This window comes from Hemicordylus capensis, chromosome 5, assembly GCF_027244095.1.
Source record: "Hemicordylus capensis ecotype Gifberg chromosome 5, rHemCap1.1.pri, whole genome shotgun sequence".
Lineage (NCBI taxonomy): Eukaryota > Metazoa > Chordata > Lepidosauria > Squamata > Cordylidae > Hemicordylus > Hemicordylus capensis.
The window spans coordinates 91,831,275-91,857,009 of NC_069661.1; the positions used below are offsets into that span (position 1 = coordinate 91,831,275).

General features: G+C 44.9%; 1 protein-coding gene across 9 annotated transcripts in view; it reads right to left on the bottom strand.

Moving 5' to 3' along the window:
- The window catches only part of ZDHHC2 (zinc finger DHHC-type palmitoyltransferase 2), a 68,916-nt gene that overhangs the window by 18,993 nt on the left and 24,188 nt on the right, over positions 1-25,735 (bottom strand). For all 9 annotated transcript variants that reach the window (XR_008308646.1, XR_008308644.1, XR_008308645.1 and 6 more), the window contains 6 exons: positions 16,285-16,354; positions 5,861-5,893; positions 4,786-4,906; positions 1,560-1,692; positions 1,345-1,471; positions 1,105-1,194 (listed from right to left, as the gene is read on the bottom strand). Coding sequence is in view for 2 of the 9 variants with exons in the window: in XM_053256323.1 (XP_053112298.1) it covers positions 1,105-1,194; positions 1,345-1,471; positions 1,560-1,692; positions 4,786-4,906; positions 5,861-5,893; positions 16,285-16,354 (574 nt within the window). In the remaining 7 variants the exon portion in view is untranslated. The remainder of the gene's footprint in view (positions 1-1,104; positions 1,195-1,344; positions 1,472-1,559; positions 1,693-4,785; positions 4,907-5,860; positions 5,894-16,284; positions 16,355-25,735) is intronic.

A 25,735-nucleotide genomic window follows, 5' to 3' on the forward strand; every position in this document is an offset into this window, starting at 1 on the left:
ACTTGGGGAACCTCTACCCCCTAACCTGGAGCAGCCCACACACCAGCTGATGGTGTGCAGGCTGCTCCAGGTGGTTTAAAATTTAAATAACCAATCTCGCATTGCATCTCAGCTGGCATATGGGGATCGATTTGAAGTTTAAACCCCCAGGAGCAGACTCCATGCTTCTCAGCTGGCATGTGGATTGCTCCAAGAAGTTAATATCCCTCCAAGAGGGATGGATATTTAAAAGTTTAAATATCCATCCCTGCACACCAACTGAGAAACGGTGAGAGACTGGTTATTTATACCCCTAGAAGCAGCCTGCATAAAACCTAACCCTATTTCTTGAGTTAAGTTTAGTATTTGAATATCGCGGATTTAGCGTTCACAGAACCTCCTGGAACATCACTCCCGCAATATTCAAAGGTCTCCTCTATTCTTCCCCAGTTCATCCTTGTGTTTACTTCTTCTTCTGTTAAAGGAAGACAAAAGAGTTTAGACTCCAAGTCTGCTGGGACAGGACCTTCTTATTATTATTTGTTAAGTGCCATGTACACAATGGATGGTATAATAAACCACCACCAGTTGACAGCTGAGAATAGCCATATGTGGATCAGAAAGGATAAGGGAAATGCCAGTTATGGAATTGCAGCTGCTCATTGACATAGGACCCTAACATTGGTTTGGATCCTGGATACCTGAAGGACTGCCTACTCCCAAAGTTTTCTGCTTGCCCAACAAACGTTGTCAGAGGCACCTTTGTTCCATGTACTAACATTGAGAGAGGCTAAATTGCCATGCATTCGGGACAGGGCCTTCTTTCTTGCCGCTCCCGAGAGCTGCCCTATGTTAAAAAAAAAATTTTTTTTAAGCCACAACAGTTAAAATGTTCTGATCGAAATGGTTCTGTTCCATGGTGTTTCAGTTAGTACGTTCCAGCCATTTTGCATTCTGTTCCGAGCTTGGAATGGAATGCAAAACGCATTCCATGCACATCTTTAGTTTGTAACTTATGATAAAGTCTCTGTGCCAATGTGTATTTTAGATATATACTACCCCAAACAAGAAGATATAAAATAAGAAGGTAAGTGAAAAACCTAATGAGAAATAATGCAGATTTACTTTTTGGCTGAACAAGCAAGTCCGGGAGTAGAAGCTAGTTCAGGATCTTGGTTAACAAGGCAGGTAGGGAAAGAGCATCCATCTCCTAGGCTGAAATCAAAACAAGATTTAAAGTGACATTTTACTTAGGGAAGCAAGACTAAAAATTCTTCAAATCTTCAGTGTAAACACTGGCTTCAAAACATCTCATTTAGTTCACACTATCTAACACTATAAAAATGCTTTCAATATACCTCTTACCTTGAAAAAATTGGTAACAACCAATATTTTTTCTCATCTCCAAAAACTTGTCTTAAATTTTTGCTGAAGCCTAAGCTAAACCCATTCTTATCTGTTCCATGTCGAAAAATAGGTGCTCTGAATGCCTCTAGAAACAGAGAGAGAGAGATGCTTAAATTTCTTAAAAATAAGTATGCACACACTTGATATACTTAACCGAAGAAGCAACTACTTACCTAATGTTGATTTATTCTTGCTGACTAGCCAACAATGATATCCAAAGAGAGACGATAAGCTGACAGAAAACATGGCTGCGGCAAAGAATAAAAACATAATATGGAACTTGGCTTGAGTATCAGGAAGGCCATTCTATAAAGAAGGGAAGAAAACTGAGTTGGTAGGATGCAGAATATCTCTACCCTTTTTTGGATATAAACATACATCTACTTTTTTTAAAAAAAGAGTGATTAGATGGCATATCACACCTCAAAAATTGTTTAACACAACTGGCACTTGTGATTTTTTATTGCAAAAATGTTAGGAGGAGAAAGGAACATTTTGTCCTCTATGGTGGACTTATCCACTTGCAAAGAAATATTGATTCAATATTAGTAAAGCAATTTCTAGAATTACTGGAATCTTGTAAATATGGAATCTTCTCCTTTGTAGACCTCCTTTTTATTGCGTATAAAAGAAAATAAATCCTACAAAATTCTATTAAAAGCAATCGTTTCAACATAAAAATGTCATTATGAATGCTTGATGTTTAACAGTGTTTGAACCAGCATTCTTATATAGCAAAAGCTGAAACTCTCCCAGCCACCTAAAGCTGAACCTATGGAATCTTCATTATTTCTACTGACAATGAAAGTTATATATAAACATTATAAAGAACTACTATCATGATGACAGCAAAGATCTGTTTACTAAATACTAGAGAATGAGAGGCTTCAGAAATGGATGAATGGAAAGTTAAGATGCATGGATATGCTGTTATTATTGAAAATATTTATATACTGCTTTTCAACAAAACATTCTCAATGTAGTTTACATAGCATAATGTAAGAGAAAATGGTCACTATCAAAAGGGCTCGCAAACTGTTAGTATATCATGTAAGAACTAACAAAGGTGGACAAAAATGTAACTAACTGTTTGTACTGTTCTAGTAGATGACGCTCTTCTACAATCATTAAACATTTTTTCAGTTATTGTAAAGAAACTAGCAAATATTCCTGATATTAAATGTCTATTAAAAAAGGTTGGGCCAGTATCTACAGAACTTATACACTCTAGTTTATCAATCTCTTGTGGCCGTAGAAGCTCGAATGAGCTTCTTCAACCTGGAATATTTTCTCCATCTATTTATTAAATGAGGGAGCTGATCCCATATGTACATTCCTTTCTGCAAGGCTCTCCTCACTGAATTCAACAAGGAGTTTTTTGGGAGCAGCAATGGTTTGATCTGGTGGTTCCATTCCCTACTCAGCCACAACACTCAATGGGTGGCCTCAGCCCAGTCACTGGCTGACATCCTGATTAACAAAGCACCTGCAGCTTTCCCAGACAGCAGGCTTTACTGCGGGGTTTCTGCAAGGCTTTACCAAAAAACAACACAAAAAGTGGATTTTAAAAAACAACACCATATATAAAATAGGGCTACACTCTAACGTGCAAAGAAAAACCCTAATTGTGTGTCAAGTGCTCCCTGATAGCTCGCAAGACCTTTGGGGTAAATTTGGCCAATATGTGAATGTGCACCTCCATTTAGGGGTGTACACGGAACTGCCAACTGCGGTCTGGCACTGGGGTGGGGGGGGTACCTTTAAGAGCGGCGGGAAGGTTTACTTACCCCTCCCGCCGCTTTCCCGCTTGGCGCCGTAAAGTTCAGAGTAATTGGGGCGGCAGGACACCTCCCTGCCACTCCTTCCCCGACGTTGCTTAAAAAAACTCCCAGCAGTCCTTTGCGTGCGCGCGCTCGGGAAAGCGGCGGGAGGGGTAAGTAAACCCTCCCGCCGCTCTTAAAGATACCCCCCCACCCAAACCAGACCGCCCAGGTCCAGACTGGTCCGGAGGCTTTTTTAATGGCCTCCGGACCGGTCCGGGCCCATCCCTACCTCCATTCTGGAGGACATGCAATTAAAAGCTGGGTGTGAAAAACTTTGTGTGCTTTAAGCCCCTGAGGTTATGCAACACTAGCCACTGTGCCACTCCTCAGGACCTCTAGCATGCACACTGTTGTGGGAGAGGCCTAAGAGTTGGGAGCGCCCCCACATGCCCCTGAACTGCTCTGTAAGATTGAAAACATGTCACTGAGGGTGAGCAATGTGTTTCTGATCTTACAGAGAAGTTCCAGAGCATGGGGAGAGCTCCCACCTCTTAAACCTCTTCCGCAACAGCACACGTGCTAGAGGACCCAGACGGTAGCACTTACCTGCAGGTAAGCACACTTTGCTAGGATGCCAGCCACCATTTCACATGGTTATTGTGAGGATAAAACATGGGGGAGAAGGTACCCAGGTAAACTGTGCTTAGTTACTTGGAAAAATGGTAAAGTATAAGATGCAACACGTTACTGACATCAAAGTGTTTAGGATCACAACTTCTGTAAAAAAAAGTTTGATTTGTTCAATAAACTATGTCTGTTTTCTGTACCATACTCCCAATGGTTCATAAATTTCAGTAGTGTTCAATAGTGATGCATTCTTTACATGGATAAACGTACCAGTGCAACTGAACAATTTGAGTCAGATTATCATAAATTGAAATACAAGTGGACCTCGTTATCCACAGGGGTTAGGTTCTCCCCCCACCCCCAATGTGCATAAGGATAAGGAAACCTCAGGGACATGTTTTCAATCTTATAGAGCAGTGTTGCATTGAAGTATTTAAATAGCACCTATATACCAGCCATCTCTCCAGTTCTATTGTTCCTAAGGCACTTCGGCTCATTAAAGTGACATATTTATGCTTTGAGAATCTCAGGTAAAATTCTTGCTAAATGTACACAAAAGCTAGATGTGTGAAGTGGATGCAACAAAGACTTACAAAATTTGATCCTAATTAGAAATCTTGTTATTTAGACTTCTTAAGTCTAATGGCCATCCCTATATGTAAAAACTACTTGAACTGCAGAATTGCATGGACTAGTTTTAAAAGCTAATACAGGCCATATACACTATCCCAGGCATATTTATGGTCACTGTCTGCCAGCATAAAGCAACTGTAAACCCCAGGGCTAACTTTTTAAAACATTAACAGAATCATGCTACCCAATGTTCTTCTACAAAAACGTATAACAAGCATGTACAGGAACACAGAGTACAAGAGAAAACCTAAATAATTTAGTTGGCATTTTTGTAAATACAGTCTAAAAATAGCTATTTTTGAAATATTAAGTGTAGCAGTTAAATTTACATTTACAAATCTTAACATTTTAAATCAGGGAATGCCTTAAGACTTACTGTCCAGAATTTAAAGAAATATTGTAAATCGGTTATAGTAATGAAAAGGCAGTATAGCAAAGAATATGCCAAGAAAAGGAGGAAAAACTTGTAATTGGAGAATCCAACACAGTTGTTCACCCTAGGGAGAGACAAATGAATAAATTACCGAAAATAAATTCAAAACCAATAATTCATTCTGATTTGTAATATTCCTTCTTCATATTCATCAGGAAAACCAATACCTCCCAGATTCTTCTAAACTCTTAACGATCAATTAAAACCTCTATTTAATGCAACAATAATTGTTGGCAAAGTTATCTTACAAACATACCTATAAAAATATTTGCACTCACTTGCTAGACTTCTAAATAGTAATTCCTTATTGGGTCTCTTCAGATATTTTTCCAAAGCTTTGCACAAGGAATAATTATTGCAGTGGAAATAAATATTTTCCCCAAGCATCTACATTTCCTCAGCAAAAGCTTATTTTTCAAATAATTTATCTCTCTCAGCTAGTGCTTCAGTTGTTGATTGGCTCTTCATGTAGAATGTGGTTCCACAAGCGTCCAAAGGATCTACTGTTTAGTGCCTGCAACAGCACATCACAAGTTATTCTCCCCCTAGCATATTTGCCATTTTGACAATTTCTGAAACGTTTTGAAAAGTGCCTCTAAAAGAGAGTATTACTCCTGTGGTACCACTCTAGTGGGAATTCCTATGCAACCTTTTAATATCTGAAATATCCCACAAAAACAGGCACATTTTTACAGGATCTCTCTTCCCACAGCAATTTCTTGCCATTTTGTGAAATGTCATTTATTTTATTTAGTTCAGGGCAATGTGTTTCTTTTCTCCAGCATGCAAACACACATCTACCCTGATTAATTGAAAAAAGCAGCAAAGGTAATGCTGCCCCACACCAGTATCCTTGCAGCAGGGCTTATCACACACAAAATATTGTGCTACCAGCACTAAATCTAGGCTAATGCTCAGCACTAAAAGCAAAACCTGCTCTTTACCTCATCTTCTGGAGTTGACCTTAATTCCCAACATATTGCCTAGTATAAATTGATGAAGTAAAATGTTTACTTACCAAGGACAATGATGATCCATTTTCAAAATACATCTTAAAAAGACAGACAATAACAGTTAATATATTTTGTAAAACTCAAGCATGAAAGATAAAGGCTGATGTTCAAAACAAAAATGTATTTACACTAACTATAAACATGATGCCTTATTGGAAGCAGATTCTCAGAACTTTCTGTTTTCTATAGTGGCAACAGAACTCCTGTCTCGACTAGACTTGATGCAACTAACTTACATTTTGGTTTCCTTACTTCTGCTGTATCATCCAAAGTGTAACTTGCACATATCTCCCTGCAGTGCACTCTATGGGCTCATGAGGTCATCTGGAACTCACAGGTCTCACTGAAGACCCACAAATCAATTTTCCAAACAATACAGATGAAGCCAGAAATAAGATGCACAAATAGCTAATGCTTCTGAAATCACTGTAACAAGTATCTACACAAGCCCTTAGTTTAATACGATTTGTGGCAAATAGGATAAAATTTAACTATGTTAAGTGCTGAAATTCCAAATAATTGGGGGACAGAAATAAATTATTATTTTAAAATACCTCTGCATGAGATCTTTGTCTCAGATATAATGAATTATATCATACAGTACAACACTGACATTGTATATAGTTTCTCTTTCTCATCAAGAAAAATATGGTGATTAGCACATGCAGATGTGTAAAAATGTGCAATGGAAAGGAAAACAGTTTCTGAGAGATGAATGACAGCATCCAAACTAAAGTTGTCCTCATGTAACAACTCAAGTTTTGCCTCACACAACAGGGGAAGGGTGATTGTTGCCATTCTCTCCTTTGCTGCCCCCCAAATATATGTCCCTGAGGGGAGGGGAACCCTCAGAGGATGTATTTGAAGGGGGCATTGGAGGCAGCAGAGAGGAGGGAAATTGGTAAAAATCACCCCTCCCCCATTGTGAATGGATATTATTCTTATGCAAAGGCAGCATTAGTATGGATACTGCCCACTGCAGCAAAAATACAGGAGAGGGCACAAAACTTACATGTCTTTATTCAGCAACATACCTAAGAATTTCCCTTCCTTCGATATTTAATTTATTTATTTAATACATTTTTATACCACCCCATATGCAAGTCCCTGGGTGGTTCACAATCTAAAAACACAATAATTAAAACATGAATACAATTAAAACAATTTAAAATACAGATAAAAACTCTAAAACCTAAAACTTTACAACTATAAACTAAAAGCCTGACTATACAGGTGTTTTCAGGTCCTTAAAAATATCCAGAGAAGGGGAGACTATAATTTAGTTAGGAAGCATGTTTCAAAGTCCCAGTGCAACTCTAGAAAAGGTCCAGTTTTGAGTTGCAACCAACTGAGCTGGTGGAACTGCAACCAGACTCCCCAGATGATTTTAATAGGCGGCAGTGTTCATGAAGAAGGTGTTCTCTTAAATACTTTGGACTAGACCGTTCAGGTCTTTATAGGTAATAACCAGCACTTACTGGCAGCCAGTGTAGTTATTTTAAAATGGATACAATGTGATCTCTTCAGATAACTCCAGAAACCAACCTGGCTGCTGCATTCTTTGTCAACTGCAGTTTCCAGACTATGTACAAAAGCAATCCAATGTAGAGCTCATTGAACTAGTCAAGTCTTGATGTACTTGCATATGCACCACTGTTTTAAGGTCATTTATCTCAAGAAATGGACATAACTGGCATATCAGCCAAAGCTGATAAAAAGCCCTCCTGGCCATTGCCTCAACCTGAGAAACTAGAGAGGGTTTGGGTCCAGAAGTACTCCCAGACTACATACCTGCTCTCTACGGGGGAGTGTAACCCCATCTAAAACAGGCAGGTCTAAGCCACTTCCTGTTCCGACCCCCCTCTCCCCCAGTGAATACCTCCATCTTGCTTGGATTCAACCTCAGTTTGTTCTCCCTCATCCAACCCATTACTGCCTCCAGGCAGTCATTTAGGAAAGTTAAGCCATTTCCTGATGAAGTTGACATGGAGAAATAGATTTGGGTGTCATCAGCATATTGATAACACGCTGCACCAAATCCTCTAATGATCTCTCCCAGTGGTTTCATGTAGATATTAAAAAACATTGGAGATAGAATGGAGCCCTGTGGGACCCCATACAATAGTTCTGATTTTGAAGAACAACAATCTCCAAGCAACACCATCTGGAACCTATTCGAGAGGTAAGAGCAGAACCACTGCAAAGTAGTGCTTCCCACTCCCAACTCCTTCAGGTGCTCCAGGAGGATATCATGGTTGATGGTATCGAAAGCCACCGAGAGATCCAAAAGGATCAACAGAGTCACACTTTCCCTTTAGATTCCTAATTGGAGATCATCCAGACTGACTGACCAAGGCCTAACCCGCCTGAAAGCCAGTTTGAAATGGGTTCAGATAATCTGCTTCTTCCAAGACTGACTGGAGCTGACAAGCCACTACCATTTCAATCACCTTGCCCAACCATGAGAGGTTGGAGATAGGCCTATAATTGCCTAATTATGAGGGATCCAATGCAGGTTTCTTCAACATGGTCTAATAATTGCCTCCCTGAGACAAGGAGGCAACCTGCCCTCCCTCAGAGAGGCATTAATGATCTTTAAAAGACTCCCTCCAATGTCCTCCCTGCTAGATTTTATAAGCTATGTCAGGCAAGGATCAAGAGGACAGGTGGTAAGGCAAAGTGTACCAAGCAGCTTGCCCACATCCTCGGAAGTTTCAAACTGAAATTAATCCAATCTCATACAAGGGGAGCTGCAGGACACCTCCACAGTAGACTCTGCAGTAACCAGAGTCTAGTTCAGCTCAAATACAAGAGATTTTATCTGCAAAAAAACTCATTAAAAACTTCACAAGGGGTAACCGATGGACCGAAATTCTCATTCAAGGGAGGGGGACATATACAAGCCCTCTCATAACCCTAACAACTCCACTGAACATGAGCTTGCAGAAACAATGCAGGCAGAAAAGAACTAGATGTATGCATCTACATTTTCTAAAAGTAGCATGCAATGTAGTTCTAAGATTCATATAAAGTTCATTACTAATAAAAACAGGTTGCTCACCTGTAAATGATGATCTGGTAGTGATCCGTTGATATCCATTAGAGTGGGTTCTGTGCCTGAGTGGAAGCCTCTCGGTATCAAGTTCTACAGCTCCTCTACGGTGCCTGTGCCCCGCCCCACGTGACCACATGGCTTATTTAAGGCGGGAGGAAGTGCAGGCACCTCAGTTCCTTGTAGACCGGCGAAGCAGTTGAATAAGCAGGTAAGTTCTACATATAGTGAGTTAAATACTACTGTGGAGGGGAGGTTCGGGAGGGTCTAATGGATATCAACGGATCACTACCAGATTATCAGTTACAGGTGAGCAACCTGTTTATTTGGGTCGTGATCCATTGATACAATTAGAGTGGGTGACTAGTTAGCTCCGTAAGGAGGAGGGAGCAGTAGAGTCATTGTAACACCCTTTTTAGGACAGCTCTCTCAAAATTCGCCTCCACAGCAGACCTCAAGTCTATGGCGCAGTGCTTTACGAATGGCTGCTCAGATGACCAAGTAGCAGCCTTGCAAATATCATGAAAGGATATGCCAGCCAGGTGAGCAGCTGAAGAGCCATATGCCCTTGTGGAAAATGCCCTGATGGTCTTTGGGGGCTGTATCTTTTGTAGAGAATATGCCAGACGGATAGTCCAGGGTGATAGTCTCTGTCTTGATAATGTCTGTCCCTTGTTCTTCCCTTTATAGGAGATGAACAATCTCTTCGATGACCGGAAAGGTTTATTCTTAGAAAGGTAGTAAAGAAGAGCCCTGCGAACATCCAAAGAATGCAGAGCCTTTTCCAGCGGTGTGGTTGGAGATTTAAAGAAAGTGGGCAACACTACATCCTGGTTGATGTGGAAGTCCGACACAATTTTAGGTAAGAAGGAGATATCAGGTCGAAGGAGAACTTTGTCTGGGTAGAAACATGCATAGGGGACATCCATCCGGAGAGCCGTAAGCGCACTCACCATGCGCTCAGTGGTGATCGCTACCAGGAAGGCAGTTTTTAATGATGTTAGCTTCAGTGATGTAGAATGCATGAGTTCGAATGGGGGCTCAGTGAGAGCGGAGAGGACCAGTGAGATACTCCACTGTTCAAGCAGTTTGCAGACAGGAGGGTACAGGTTAGCAAGGCCTTTCAAGAAACTTTTGCAGGAGGAATGGGAGAACACCGTCCTGCCATCCCACCCTGGATGTCTAGACGATAAAGCCGCTAGGTGGACTTTAATAGATACATTTGAGAGTTTTGCCTTTTTAAGAGAGGTCATATAAAGTAGAAGCTCATGAACTGAGGGTTCCTTAGTGCGAAATGCGTGACGAGAAGCGTAGACAGCGAACCTACTCCACTTGCTAGCATAATTCCGTCTCGTAGACGGTTTGCGCCGATTCAGCATGATCCACTTCAGAAGTTGACCCTCCATGCTGTCAGTTGTAGCGTTAGAACCCCTGAATGTAACAGGCACCCATTTTCTTGAATCAGGAGGTCTGGCTGATTGGGAAGTCTCTGAAAGTTATTCGAAGTCAGTCTAAGTAAATGCGGAAACCATGCTTGGCGGGGCCACCACGGTGTGATCAGGATGCACTTCACATGGCCCATCAGCAGGCGTGCTACAACTCTGCCTACAAATGGTGGAGGGGGAAAACATATACCATATTTTATGGACTATAAGATGCACTTTTTTCCTCGAAAAATATCCGCCAAAATTCAGGTGCGTCTTATACTCGTAACTGCCCAACAGGTTCGAGGAGTGGGGGGCTATCCCCCAGCAAAGCCTGTACCGATGCTAAAGCAGGGGGTTGGGGGCGACCCTCTTTTAACCCCGTGCCGCCTGGGGACTGCCACTCCAGCTCATCCTCCGCTCCAGTTCACCCTCCGCCGCTTGGGCTGTGGACTCCTCCTCCCCCCCCCCGACGAGCCGGTGGCCTCCGAGGATTGTGCAAGTTTTACATCACCACCAGCAACACCATCGTTATCAGCTTTTCCTCCTGTTTTACTTTCTGCAAACATGTTCAGCTGAAGAAAGTGCAAAGAAGTAGGAGAGCCAAAGTGGTGGCTGCTCCCTCCTCTGGAAGTTCATATGACCCCTGCCCGCCCACCCCAAGTATGTGCATTCTGGTGAGGAGAAGGAAAGCTCAAAAACGAAAGAGGTGGTTTTTTTGGAATAGGGTCAGAAGCGAGGTTGAAGAGAAAACAAGGAGTGGAGTAGGAGCAATTGAAAGAGGACTTATCTGAGGCAAGAAGAAAGGAGAACAAACTGAAGCAAGGCTGAGAGTCCTTTCCTGGAACTAGCAGGACTTTTCGGTACAGTTTTGATAACAGTTTAATATGTTAAAATTCTGAAAAACTGGATTAAAATTAAGGTGCGTCTTATAGTCCGTAGTGTCTTATAGTCCATAAAATATGGTAGCTCCAATTTTCCAACCAATCCAGTTGGAAGGCATCTCCCAAGGACCGAGGGTCGTGACCCACTCTCGAGCACAATAGCTTGCATTTTGTGTTCTGCCGCGTAGCAAATAAGTTGATCTCTGGGCGACCCCAAAGGCGGAATATCTGACTTAGGTAAGTGTTGTTCAGTTCCCACTCGTGTTGAGTTTCTGTTGAGAACGAACGACTGAGGCCATCTGCTATTATGTTGTCAGTGCCCTTGATGTGGATTGCCAGCGGCGTGATACTGTTCCTGATGCATCAATGCCAAATCTGGAGGCTCAGGGCACACATTGATCTTGAGACTGTTCCTCCTTGTCTGTTCAGGTAGGCTATTGCCGTTGTGTTTTCCAGCTGTAATTGTACAACCCTGCCTCGTAGCATTGGTAGGAAGGCCTTCATTGAATGGAAGACTGCTAGAAGCTCTAGAAAGTTTATATGTAGCTGGCTCTGTGCGCATGTCCAGAGGCCTTGAGTTGTGGTGGCATTGCAATGACCGCCCCACCCTCGTAGGGAAGCATCCGTCGTGACCCAAACTGACAGAGGTTGTGACTGGAAGGGTACTCCTCTGAGCAGGTTGGTCTTCTGAGTCCACCAGGACAACATGCGTAAGACTGGTACGGGAACCAGAAGGCGATTTAGTGGGCTGTCCCTCAGCAGGTTGAAGAAAGAGAGGAACCACATCTGTAACTTCCTCATCTTCAGCCGGGTGTAACGTACTGTTGACTTGCAAGAGGCCATTAGGCCCAACAGATGCTGTATTTGATGAACTGGTTGTGAAGAATTGCCCTGAAATTCATGTACCAGGGTGGCGATGGCTTGGCAATGATCCTCTGGAAGAAATGCCCTCCCCAGGGTGGCATTCAGTACAGCTCCAATGTACATCGTGACAGGTACCAACCGGTGTGAGGTTGGACTTCTTCCAGTTGATATGTATCCCAAGGTCCTGGAGAAGGCTCAACATATAATCTATCTACGAAAGTAACTCGCTTTTGTCGCATGACAACAGGAGCCAATCGTCAAGGTACGGATATAGTTTTATTCCTTTCATTCTCAGGTGGGCTGCCACCACTTTGTAAAGACACAAGGGGCAGTGCAAAGTCCGAATGGTAATACTTGGTACTGGTAAATTGCAGTTCCTACAGTGAACCGTAGGTATTTCCAGTAGGATGGACGGATTCCTATATGAAAGTAAGCGTCCTTCAAGTCTAATGTCACCAGCCACCGCTCTTGGTGTAGGAGCAGCAAGATATCCCGTAACGTTGTCATACGGTATTTCTTTACTTGGACGTACTTGTTTAGATGTCTCAGGTCCATGACAGGCTTTATCCTCCCATCTTTCTTCGGAATTTGAAAATAACGGGAGTAGAACCCTTCCCGTCTTTGTGCCCATTGCACTGGCACAACAGCTTTTTTGCACAAGAGCTCCTGCACCTCTTGGTATAAGGCCAGTGTCTTCTTTGTGAAGCGAATGCCCCGAAAACAAGGGTGAGCTTTGAACTCTATTGCGTAACCATGTTCAATAATCTTCAGTAGCCAGCGATCTGATGTTATGTGGCACCATGCTTGCGCATGACTTGCCAACCTGATGGTGTTGGTGGCTATCGGGTACGGCTGGGTATTGTATGCCGTTCCCTTGTTTTCCCTGATGTTCTGGGGAGGTGAGCAAAGCTGCAGTAGAAGGTAATACGATGGGCTGTCCTGATTTTCAAAGTCGCTGCTTGTTTTCTTCCATCTGTTTTCGTTGGTTGGATCGAAATTTGCCCTTCTGCAGGTTAGTACACTTGTATGACTTGTGGTAGTCCTGGCGATCCTGTTGTCTATATGAAGAAAATGGGTGATAGAAGGATCTCTGCCTTCCCCCATATGATGTTGAGGTGGATGCCAAGGTTGTAAAAGTCTTGGCTGTAAATTTTGATTTTTTCATGGTGCTATCCGTTTCCTCGGAGAAAAGGCCCTTGCCATCAAACGGCAATCCCTCTATTTTGTCTTTCATATCCTGTTGGAGGGAGGCAGAGTGAAGCCATGCATGGCGTCTCAGAGTTATCGCTGTCGTGATGGATCTGGATTCCAATTCTGCCAGGTGTTTGGCCATACTCAGTTGTTGGCAGGCGAGGTCCACTGCTTTTTGCAAAGTCTTGCAGAATCTAAGCTTGAATTCTTCTGGAGATAGCGCATCCAAGTCCTTTTCCAGATCTTCTCAAATGCAATAACTATACTTTGCCATGCAAGCTGAGTAATTTGCCACTTTAACCCAAAGACATGATGTAGAGTATAGCTTTCTCTCCATAACATCCAATTTCCTTCCTTCTTTATCTGCCGGGGTGGTGTGCCTCCTTCCCGATTTGTAAGTGGTTGCGCAATCTATGACTAAGGAGTTCGGGATTGGATGTTTAAACAGGTACATGTTATCTTGCTCCTGCACCCGGTAGAGGCCCTCTAAGCGCTTAGACGTAGGAGTAGAAGTGTGTGGCACTTGCCAAGCGTGTTGAGCTGCATTAGATATTATGGGTAGTAGTGGTAAAGCGATGGGTTGGGCCAACTGTGATCGCTGCATGAAATTATAGACTGGATCGTCTATGGTCTTTGGTTGAGAAGACAGATCCTGACCCAGCGCCGACGCCATCTGCTTTACATGAGAGTGGTAGGCTTTAAGTTCTTCTGTCGGCGAGACATGGGCTGGAGTAGCCACATCTGGAAAAGGGTCCACCTCTACGATTTCCGTATCCAACTCAAAGTCGGAGGAGCCATGGTGACTATTTCCCGAGCCCTCTTCAGAATGGGTTTGACTCGAAGGAGGTGCCCCTGGAGAAGCAGGTGGTGGACAAGGCAAAGTCTCCAAGGGTTCGGTTTGTACCACCAAGGTGGTAAACGTGCGAACCATCGTTTGGGAGCCCCTGTTGGAAATAATCGGTCGAGGAGTTTGAGTGGAAGCTGCTTTTTGCACTCTAATAGGCATAGCTGGAACATCTCCTGCTGATAATGGTCATATATGGAGCGGTGTAGCACTCACATCAGGTTGTCGAAGAACTGATACATCTTGATGCCAAATGGCAGAGCTTGTAGGCCTCCACGCTCGGTCCTCCTGGAAGTCATATGATACCCCCGGTGAGGAGGTACCTGGAAGGGCCGTTTCCCTCGATGGTGACACAGCATGGCTGAACCTGCAAGTGTGCCATGGAGTAGACATGGCGAGCTGCGTGGACGTCAGTAGTGTAGGGGCCGGGGTTGAGATAGGTGCCCAACCATCATCAGAGTGTGGAAAACCCTGAAAAGTTGAAGGTGTGGTAGCAGTCAAATCAAGCATCTTCAGAAGGGGGTCCAGAGAAGCAGGCTCCACATCCGAGAGATCTTCCTCCTCTAAAGAGAATGTCATTGGAGCACGGAACCGAGGAGTCACAGTAGTGATGTTAGCTGGCGTGTTTAGTGTCAACAATTGATCTCCATCTCTCAACATCGAGGGGGATCTAATTGGAGTGAGTGCGGGCCCCAGATCACCGGCTGACGAGATCGTGGGCATCGATGTCGATGCAATCATTTTAGCTTTTTCTATCGACGTCAATGTGGTGCCCTTCTGTAATGTCTCCTGTGGCACTGACGTCGATGTCGATGTGCCATTCGGCATCGATGCCGAAGATGATGCCGTACGACTCGGTGTGCTTTCTTGTAACATCTCCTTCGGCATCAAAGTCAATGTCGATGTGTCATTTGGCATTGATGCCGACGCTGATGTTGTATGACTCGGTGCTCTCGGTGTCGATGGATCTCTCCGCCTCGATGTCAATGCTGAGCAGTCCAGCATCTTCGATGGAGAAGTCTCTCTCGACATCGACTTCGATGTCGAGGGGTGTGGAGTTTCCGGTTTCGATGGAACCGATTTCCTCGATGTCAATCGAGACATCGATGCCAAAACAACATCCACTTCCTGAGCCGATCTTGGTGATGGCATCGAGCTGGTGGAGGATAGTTTCTTTGCTTTTTTCGCGGGTTTTTCAGAGGATGCCATTTTATCACCCTGCCTTTTCTAGGGCTTAGGGGCTTTCGTATAAAGCTGCGCGTAGACGAAGTTCCCTATTCCTCCTTGTCTGCTTAGAAAATGACTGGCAGACTTTACAGGTGGAAGTTAGATGGACCTCCCCCAAACATAATAGGCACAAATTGTGGCCATCTTGAGAGGGCAATTTTGCTCTACACTCTGTGCAGCGCTTAAAAGTTTTTTTTCCCCTTAGGGGTTTCCATTGTACTCACTCCGTGGGACAAGCCGTGGTCAAAACGCCAGAATCAGTCTGATCTTTCAACGGCTGAAAATGGTACACAAAGTAATTCCAGAAAACAGTCCGAGGTCAATTCAATAATCCAGCAGTCCAAATCACAATCCAAAGAATAGTCAGTAAGCAGTCCGTGGTCAGAAATGGTAGAACTTTTTCCAAAATATCTCAAGGAACCAAAACGAAGGAGCCGCAGAAATCGCAAGCGATCCCTACGGTGGTCGAAAAGGAACTGAGGTGTCTGCACTTCCTCCCGCCTTAAATAAGCCACGTGGTCACATGGGGCAGGGCACAGGCGCCGTAGAGGAGCTGTAGAACTCGATACTGAGAGGCTTCCGCGCAGGCACAGAACCCACTCTAATGGTATCAATGGATCACGACCCAGATCTTATAATTATTGTGCAATTGTTGCAATTGTATAATTATGCAATCGTTGAAATTAATGGTTCCATTTTGCAAACAGGTAACCAGGCTTAAGTCTCACTAAGGTCAATGGGATTTTCACACATTTAAATAATGGCAGGATTGCACCCTGAAAGAATAGTCAGTCAAATACTATTTTAAACTGAAATAATGCTACTTAATACAAAAAATAGCAAATATACGATTTATTTAGTACTCCACGAATGCATTTTAGATATTTATATTCTTCAGGATTTGTGTAATATGTAACAAATACTACTTAGCCTTGCTCCTTACTTATCACAGACGGAACAGTGATGGCATCGGTCTGGTTTTATAAGTTGGCATCTGTCACAATATCTGATTGCTGTAGAAACAGGAAAAGATTGATTTTTAACATTAGGGCTGATATGCACAAATCTTGTTTTAAAATATTACTACTTTGCCAATCTCAGAGACTGAAACAGTATTTAGGTAGTTAACAAAACATTTTGTTCTGCCAAGAGATTCATATTTCCTTTTCAGAAAAGAAAAAGCTGACATCTTAATTTTTGCTAAGAATGATAATATTTCCAATCATAAACTGAAACGTGCAAAGCATCTGCTGATTTTAGTCAATTGCACCAGTACAACTGTGCATTCATACAGCCCTGATAAATATCTGCCAATTATCTTTAACAGTTGTTTGATTGGTGGTTAAAACTAAAATCTAGTCCCAGACATCTGGTTAGCACTGTCACTAATTATTTGACAAGGCTGTGCTCAAACAGCCCCAGCTGCTATGTTGGGCAAAGGAATCACATGTGTAGCATCAATTTGGGCATATGATTTATGAATATAGAAGCCTGCTTCTGACATAAGCGATGGATATGGAAGCCAGCACATGGAAGTCTGCTTCTGTGTGCATCTGGCCTCTAGCTGAATCAAGGCAATTACGATTTGTCTGGACAGACGTTCAACTTATTCACCTTCATCCAGCCCATTATCAAACTCTGGCAGTTCTTCAGTGATGGGACAAGTCACACCTAGTTGAGATGGAAAACAGAAGCAGAGCTGGATGCCATCAGCGTACTGATGACAACTGATTCCAGAACTCCAGACAACATCTCCTGGTGGTTTTATTTTGCTAGAACAGATCTCTGCAGAACCCCACAATCTCCCAGCACCACCTTCTGGAATCTCCAAACAAGGTAAGAGTGGAACAGCAATAAAATGTTGTCCCCTCATAGTCAATCCAGAAATATATTATAATAAAGGGTATTGTAATTCCAGAGGAATTAACAGGGTCACATTCCTCTTATCCCAGCAAAGGTTTTCAACCAGGGTGCCCAAGGCAGTCTCATTCCTGAACTCTGAGCCACCCTGAGCAGTATTGTACTGGAAGGGCGGAATACAAATATTTTAAATCAATCAACTAATAAAAATAAATCCTGAACCAATCTGAAGCTAGGCTGAAATGGGTTTAGATCATTCATATCTTCTAGTAGTAGTTATGGAATAGAAACTTGTTTTCCAACTTCTATAAATATTTTCAGAAGAAAAGCATTCAAGATAATTTACATAAATATAGCAGCTAATCCCCACTAATGGTGCAAGAGCGCACAATGCAAAGCACATCCACAGCGTTTAGTAATCCAGAGTTGCACTGTTTGCACAGGAGCCAGTTTTGGCTGAACCAACACACACACACACACACACACACACACACACACACACACACACACACGGCCCCAGAAGTGCACTCTGTGACCTGGAAGTCGATCCTGGAGGTCTGTACAGCCCTCAAGGACCAGTGGTCCCTCTAATTCTTTCATCTCTGTGGAATGAGTTTTGTTCTGGGCGGCAATATCAAGGCACTGTGTGTGCACATGCATTCAGAGTGGGGCCTTCCTAATTCAATCTGAGCAGGATAAACAGGTTGCTCACCTGTAAATGATGATCTGGTAGAGATCTGTTGATATCCATAAGAATGGGTTCTGCGCCTGCGCGGAAGCCTCTCGGTGTCGAGTTTTCACAGCTTCTTTTTGGCACCTGCACCCCGCCCCACATGACCACGTGGCTACTTAAGGCAGGAGGAAATGCAGGCAGCTCAGTTCTTTGGAGACCGCCGAAGCAGTCGTAGAGATGGTAAGTTGTACTGTATAGGCCTATGGTGCACTGCAGAGGGGAGGTTTGGGAGGGTCTAATGGATATCAATGGATCCCTACCAGAGCATCAATTACAGGTGAGCAACCTGTTTATCTGGTACGGGATCCATTGAATCCATTAGAATGGGTGTTTAGTTAGCTCAAAAAGGAGGAGGGAGCAGTGCGTTATTGTAACACCCTTTTAAGGACACCTCTCCCAAAGTTCGCCTCTGCAGCAGACCGTAGGTTGATAGCGTAGTGTTTTACAAAAGGTTCATCAGATGACCAAGTAGCAGCCTTGCAAATATCCAGGAAGGACACTCCAGACAGAAAAGCTGCAGAAGCACCATACGCTCTAGTGGAATGTGCCTTGATGGTGCCAGTATTCCCTGTATTGAGTAGGTAAGGCGAATGGTTTCCACCAGCCAATGTGATAGACGCTGTCTGGACAGCGCTTGTCCCATAGTAGAACCCTTGTATGATATCAGTAACTTCTTTGACTTTCGGAACGGCTTCATTCTTGAGAGATAATAGAGCAGCACCCTGCGGACATCTAAAGAGTGGAGCGCCTTTTCCAAAGGCGTGGACGGGGATCTGAAGAAGGTGGGCAGAACTATGTCTTGATTGACATGGAAATCTGAAACCACCTTGGGTACAAAGGCGATGTCGGGACGCAGGAGAACTTTGTCCAGGTAGAACCGGGTGTAAGGCACATCCATACGGAGGGCGGTCAGTTCACTCACCCTGTGGGCAATGGTGATAGCCACCAAAAAGGCCGTTTTCAAGGAGACATGCCGAAGTGTTGCAGCATTCATTGGCTCGAACGGTGGCTCTGTTAGAGCGGAGAGGACCAGAGAGATGCTCCAAGGTTCGATTGGTATGCGTATAGGAGGATAGAGATTCGTGAGAGCGGCAAGGGGGGGGGACATATAAGAGTGATGGAGTGACCAGTCTATTTGGATTACATCTCCCACAGAGTGTGGATCGTGTCCTGCTCTGGAGCAGAACAGCCTGCATTTTGCGTTACAGCAAACAAAGCTATCTCTGGGTGGCCCCAGAGGTCGAAGATCCTTTGGAGGTAACAGTTGTTCAGCTCCCACTCGTGTCGGTCCATGGAGAACGAGTGGCTGAGACCATCTGTGAGTACATTGTCTGACCCCTTGATTGTATTGCCACAGGTGTTATGCTGTTCTTGATGCACCAATGCCAGATCTGAATGCTCAGTGCACAGAGCGATCTGGAGACCATGCCCCCCGTCTGTTGAGGTAGGCTATGGCAGTGGTGTTATCCAGTTGTAACTGGACACTCACCCTCACAGCATCGGGAGGAAGGCCTTCATGGCTTGAAAAACTGCCAACAGCTCCAGAAAATTTATGTGTAGTAGACGTTGATTGCGGGTCCAGAGACCCTGAGTAGTGGCGGCATTGCAGTGTCCACCCCAACCTTGAAGAGAGGCATCCGTCGTGACCCACACCAACGGAAGTTGGGCTTGAAACGGGATTCCCCTGAGCAGGTTGGAGCTTCGCATCCACCAGGAAAGAGATCGAAGGACTGGCAGCAGTACAGATAGACGTTTCGTGGGGCTGTCCCTGATTAGATTGAAGGACGACAGGAACCACAATTGTAGTTTTCTCATTTCCAAGCGCGTGTACCGCACGGTTGTCCTACAAGAAGTCATCAGTCCCAACAGACGTTGGATGTGCCACGTTGTTTGTGACTGTGCAGTTTGAAACACTTGAACTAGCGACATGATGGTCTGGAAACGCTCTTCTGGTAGAAACGCCCTCCCCACAGTAGCATTGAGCTGAGCTCCAATGAACGATATGGTTGAAACCGGCATCAGGTTGGACTTCTTCCAGTTCATTTGTATGCCGAGGTCCTGGAGAAGGCATAACATATACTTTATCTGCGAAAGTAACTCTTCTTTGTCTGTCGAGGACAAAAGCCAATCGTCCAGATACGAGTAGAGTTTCAGACCCTTTGTTCTCAAATGGGCAACTACAACCGCCATGCATTTGATAAAAACATGAGGGGCTGTGCACAGACCGAATGGCAGCACTTGGTACTGGAAAAGCGAGGTCCCCACAGTGAACTGCAGATATTTCTGAAAGGAGGGCCGGATTCCTATGTGAAAGTAGGCATCCTTTAAGTCTAACATCACAAGCCACCTCTCTTGATGGAGAAGAGGTAGAATGTCCTGTAACGTCGTCATTCGATACTTTTTCACACGGATGAACTTGTTTAGGTGTCTTAAGTCCATGATCGGTCGAATCCCGCCATCCTTCTTCGGTATCTGAAAATAACAGGAATAAAACCCCTCCCGTCAATTTGCCCATTGCACTGGTACTATTGCTTTCTTGAGCAGGAGTTCCTGAACCTCCTGAAGTAGGGCCAGCGTTGCTCTTGTGAAGCGTATGCCCCTGAAATTCGGCCGGGTCTTGAACTCTATCGCGTAACCGGATGTGACAATCTTCAAGACCCACTGATCTAATGTTATGTTGTGCCATACTTGCGTATGACTTGCCAACCTGATGGTGTTGGTGGCTAGTGGGGCTGGCTGCGAGATGTTGTAGGCCAGGGCCAAATCCTCCCTGGTGTTCTGAGAGTGAAAGCAATGGGGAGTGCCAGGTAGTTGCGGTGGGCTGCTCTGCACTTCAAAGACACTGTTTGTTTCCATCCGTCTGTTTGTTGCATTGACCTGCGGAAAACCTCCCCTTCTGTTAGGTTGTTCGTTTACTGAATGGTTGATAAGACTTACGGAAGTCCCTCCGGTCTTGTTGTCTGTATGTAGACCGGGGACGGTAAGACGAACGCTGCTTATTTCCGTAGGATGCCTGTGAGGTTGTAGAAGTGAAGGTCTTAGCGGTGAATTTAGATTTTTTCATCTTTTCCATGGTGGCATCAGTCTCCTCTGAAAACAGTCCTTTCCCATCAAATGGGAGACCTTCAATTTTATCTTTCATGTCCTATTGTAGGGTGGCTGATCTCAACCAGGTGTGACGACCCAGAGTAATAGCAGTCGTGATGGAGTGTGATTCTGATTCTGCCAAGTGTTTCGCAGTGCTCAACTGCTGACAGGTAAGGTTGCCAGCGCGCTGCAATGTCTTCTGGAAACAAAGCTTTAGCTCTTCCGGAGATAATGCATCCAGGTCTTTTTCCAGTTCTTTCCAAATGCAATAGCTGTACTTTGCCATGCAGGCTGAGTAATTAGCCACCTTTATGGATAGACAAGAGGTGGAATATAATTTTCTGCCCATCACATCAAGTTTTCTGTCTTCCTTGTCTGCAGGGGTCGTATGCCGCCGTCCAGACTTGGAGGAGGTAGCGTAGTTGATTACTAAGGAGTTTGGGACTGGGTGCTTAAACAGGTAGGTATTATCCTGCTCCTGCACTCGATACAGCCCTTCAAGCCTTTTCAAAGTTGGTGTAGATGTACGTTGTACCTGCCACGCGCATTGCGGTGCGTTGGAGATGATGGGTAATAAGGGAAGCGCAACAGGTTGTGCCGATTGAGACCTCTGCATAAAGTTGTAAACTGGATCGTCTATAGTTTTAAGTTGCGACGTAAGATCCAGGCCTAATGCAGTCACCATGCATTTCACATGGGAATGATACACCTTTAATTCCTCCGTTGGTGATACATGGGAAGGTGTTGCTACATCTGGAGACGGGTCCAATTCTGCTGTCTCTGCATCAGACTCAAAATCAGAGGAGCCACGATGACTGTCGTCAGAATCAGGATCCGAAATAGTATGATGTGACGGTGCCATCGGGGATGTTCCTCATTGGGGGATGGGAACCGGCAAAGGATCAGTTTGTGCACCGGTGGTAGAATACTGCCTTGAAACTGTTTGAGTCTGCGCAGAAGCACTATGAGTTTTAGTCTGAGTGCTCACACTGGAGAAGATCTTTGCAGGAGGAGCTGGGGTAACACCTGCCGAGGGGGCGGGGCACGGGAAGTATAGCAGGATCCTGCATAGACGTCAATCCCCTACGCCACGCACGGTCTTCATGGAAGTCATACGCCCATGAGCTGGTACCTGGTAAAGCAGTTTCTTTTGACGGAGACACCTGGTGACTAAAGCCACAGGTGTGCCATGGAGTTGAAGTCGTGAGTTGTGCAGCCATGAGTATTCGTGGGGCAGAGCCAGAAGCATCTTCCTCAGAGTGTAGAAATCCTCAGAAAGTGGACGGTGTATTAGTAGTTGAGTCCAGCATTTTTAGCAGGGGATCCAGTGGTGGTGCCTCAGGGTCCTCTACATCAGCTCCCTCCAGGGTAAACATCATTGGCACCCGGAATCGTGGCATCACTGGCATGATGTTTGTTGGAATATTTAACACAGACATCTGATCATCGTCCTTCGATGTTGAAGGCGAGCGGATGGGAGTCGGTGCAGGCACTAGATCCCTAGTAGCTGATATCGAGAAAGTCGTTGGTATCACCATCGATGTCGAGAGCGCTTCTTCCAATGCATCCTGCAGAGCCTCTGTCGACATCGATACCAAGGCAGACAGCCTCGGTGTCAAGGCTGTTTGTTCCGTCACCTTCTCTACTGCCTCCATCGATATCAAAACCCTCGATATTGAAACCGTCGATGTTGAGTGCGGTGGTGGTCTTGGAGTCGAAGTAGCCCCATCTGGAGCGCTCGATGCCGAGGAGACGGCTCGTGGCCGAGCTGACGAGACTGAACGCAGCGAAGTTGTTGGTATCGATCGTGTTGAAGCCGAAACTTCGAGAGGTGGCACTTTTGATGCGGAGACAAAGACGATGTCCTGTGCAGTTCCCGGAGAGGGCATTGACTCCGACTGGGTCCGAAGTTGCGCCTTTTTGGCGGGGACGTCAGTGGCCGCCATCTTTTCATCCGGCTTCTTCGAGGGCTTAGGGGCCTTCACAGGGGGCATTGAAGTTTTAGACTGGGCCGGATCCAGGTCCTTCTAGCCATGCGCCTGAGGAGATTTCAAGGAGGAAAGTGCTGCCAAAACATCGTCATATAGAGCAGCCCGTAAACAGAGCTCGCGATTTCTCCTAGTTTGCTTAGAAAAGGATTGACAAATCTTACAGGCCGAAGTTTTTTGGGCCTCGCCCAGACACAGCAAACACAAGTTGTGGCGATCTTGTGAGGGCAGTTTCACTTTGCACTCAGTGCAGCGTTTAAAGTTATTTTTTCCCTTAGGGGCATCCATCGTATTCACTATCCGAGGTCAGTTAGCCAGAAAGCAATCCGATCTTTTGCCAAGCCAAAGGAGATAACAGAAGCAGAAAACAGTCACAATCCGGGTCAAAACGAAGAACAGACAATCCAAAATCAGTAGCAAAAAGAGTCCAATAAACAGTCCGAGTCAAAACCAATAGATTAGAAGAGAAAGTAGCCAAGGAAACTAGCATGAAGGAGCCGCAGAAACCGAGTGATTCCTATGGAGGTCGCAAAGGAACTGAGCTGCCTGCGTTTCCTCCCACCTTAAATAGCCACGTGGTCATGTGGGGCGGGGCGCAGGCACAGAAAAGGAGCTGTGAAAACCCAACACTAAGAGGCTTCCGCACAGGCGCAGAACCCATTCTAATGGATTCAACAGATCCCGTACCAGATCTAAAATTAACTGAGTGAACATCAGAAAACTTGTGAGTGCGTGCACACACGCCTTAGAAGGAACAGTTTTGGGTTGCAGGGAGCACTTCCAGAGCTTTGGGGGAATAAATGAAAATCTTTACTTCCTACATGCATGGCACAACTCTGGATTACTAAATGTTGTGGAGAGAGTTGCACACTGTGCCTCTGCACCTTTACTTAGGATGTCAGCAGTGTTCCCTCTAACAAGGATTCCCAGATATTGTTGACTGCAACTCCCATAATCCCCAAGCAAAAGCCATTACAGCTGGGGATTCTGGGAGCTGCAGTCAACAACATCTGGGGATCCCTGTTAGAGGGAACACTGGACATAACAATCACAATACCAGTGTAATATTACAACCTGTTGCATTGTGTCACCATTGAAAGCTGGCTCAAGATATTGCAACCGTGCACCAAGGTGAACAGAGCTCATATACTGGCAGCCTCATCAGATGCACAGAGCTATCCATGTCAGTTTACTCTATATTTCTTATATGGGATTAAAACCTACTAGCTTAACCCACACAGAGCATCTGTGTGCTAGTATTTGTTTGTTCCCCTCACCCCCTGCCACAGACCCCTCACCTTAGAGTTCTCTCCACCCTCACCTGAGCCACACTCCTGCTCCTGCTCCTGCTCCATCCAGTTGCTTCCATCCCCCTCACCCCCCCTTGGTCACTCCTCCATCCCTTTACTCCATTCCCCTCATCCCTCTTGGTTGTGGGTGCAACGTTGCTAGGGCCTACTGGCCAAGCTGCAGCCCTTTATCCCCAGACACTTCCCCACCCTCACCTGAGCCCTGGTCCTGTGCCTCCCCATAGGAGTAGCAGCAGCAGCAGCAGCTGCTGACTGGGCCCTTCCTCATTGCTGCCACAGCCACTCGTTCCCCTCAGGCCGCTGACAGGCCCAGGCCCATCCCTCGCCCTTCCTTCTTTATTTCTTCCCTTACCTTCTTTCTCTGTCTTTCTCTCTCTTCCACTCACTCTTCCCCTCGGTCTTTCTTCCCCTCTCTTCTTTTTTAATTTCTCTTTCTCTCTCTCTCCCTTCTCTCCTCAAGAACATCTTCCGACTAGTAACAGTTGCATTCCAACTGTCCTTAACCATCACAGGCTCCTCCTCCCTAACTGCATATGGAATCTCCACTGCCCAATCACTATGGTGCTTCTGCTCGCGAACTCTAGTGAGAGGTGCCACGCACGGGATTAGCCATGAGTATGCCTTAGAGAATTATATATAGAGATTATAATTACACTAACTACAGAAAGAAGGATTGTCCCAGGTTCCTAACCTAGCATGGCCTTGCAGCTGCACAAGTGAAAGCTGCTTCACACGATCAATCTCCTGTTGGTTTGGTGAAAAACTGAGATCCCGACAACACATGTGCTGCGGCAGAGCATGTCACATGAGCTTAGAATTTTTCAGCAATCTCCTATAGGTGCCACAGCAAACTGGCATTTAGCTGAGATATGTAATCTTAGATTTGAACTCGGCTTGTCAATGTCAGCTAAATGTCGGTGTGGTGTGGCACCAATCTTAAGATTGTCAAAAAATCCAGAATTCACATGACACACACCATGGAAGCACACATGCTGCCAGGATCTCAGTTTTTCGCTAAACCAATATGAGATCAAATTGTGTAAGCCAGCCCTCTGTGTAACCACACTTATCTGTATGTTTAGGATGCAGGAACTTGGTAAAAAATGAAACTGATGAGCTCCCCAGTGTCAAAATTAGTCTCAAAGGTGATACTTGATTTAGATGTCAAATAACTGCAATCTACAATTAACTAGGGATGTGCACCGGACCGGTCCGGGGCCATGTTAGAGCCCTCCGAACTGATCTGGATTGGGGCCGGTCCGGCGGGGAGGGGTATGTAGCTTTAAGGGCGGGGGGTAGTACTTACCCCTCCCGCCGCTCCCCCCCGGCGCTATTCAACAGGGTATGCTGTACCCTGCTGCAAGGGAAATGAAAGCACACCAGTTAACTACAAACCCCAGGCTCTGACATACTCCA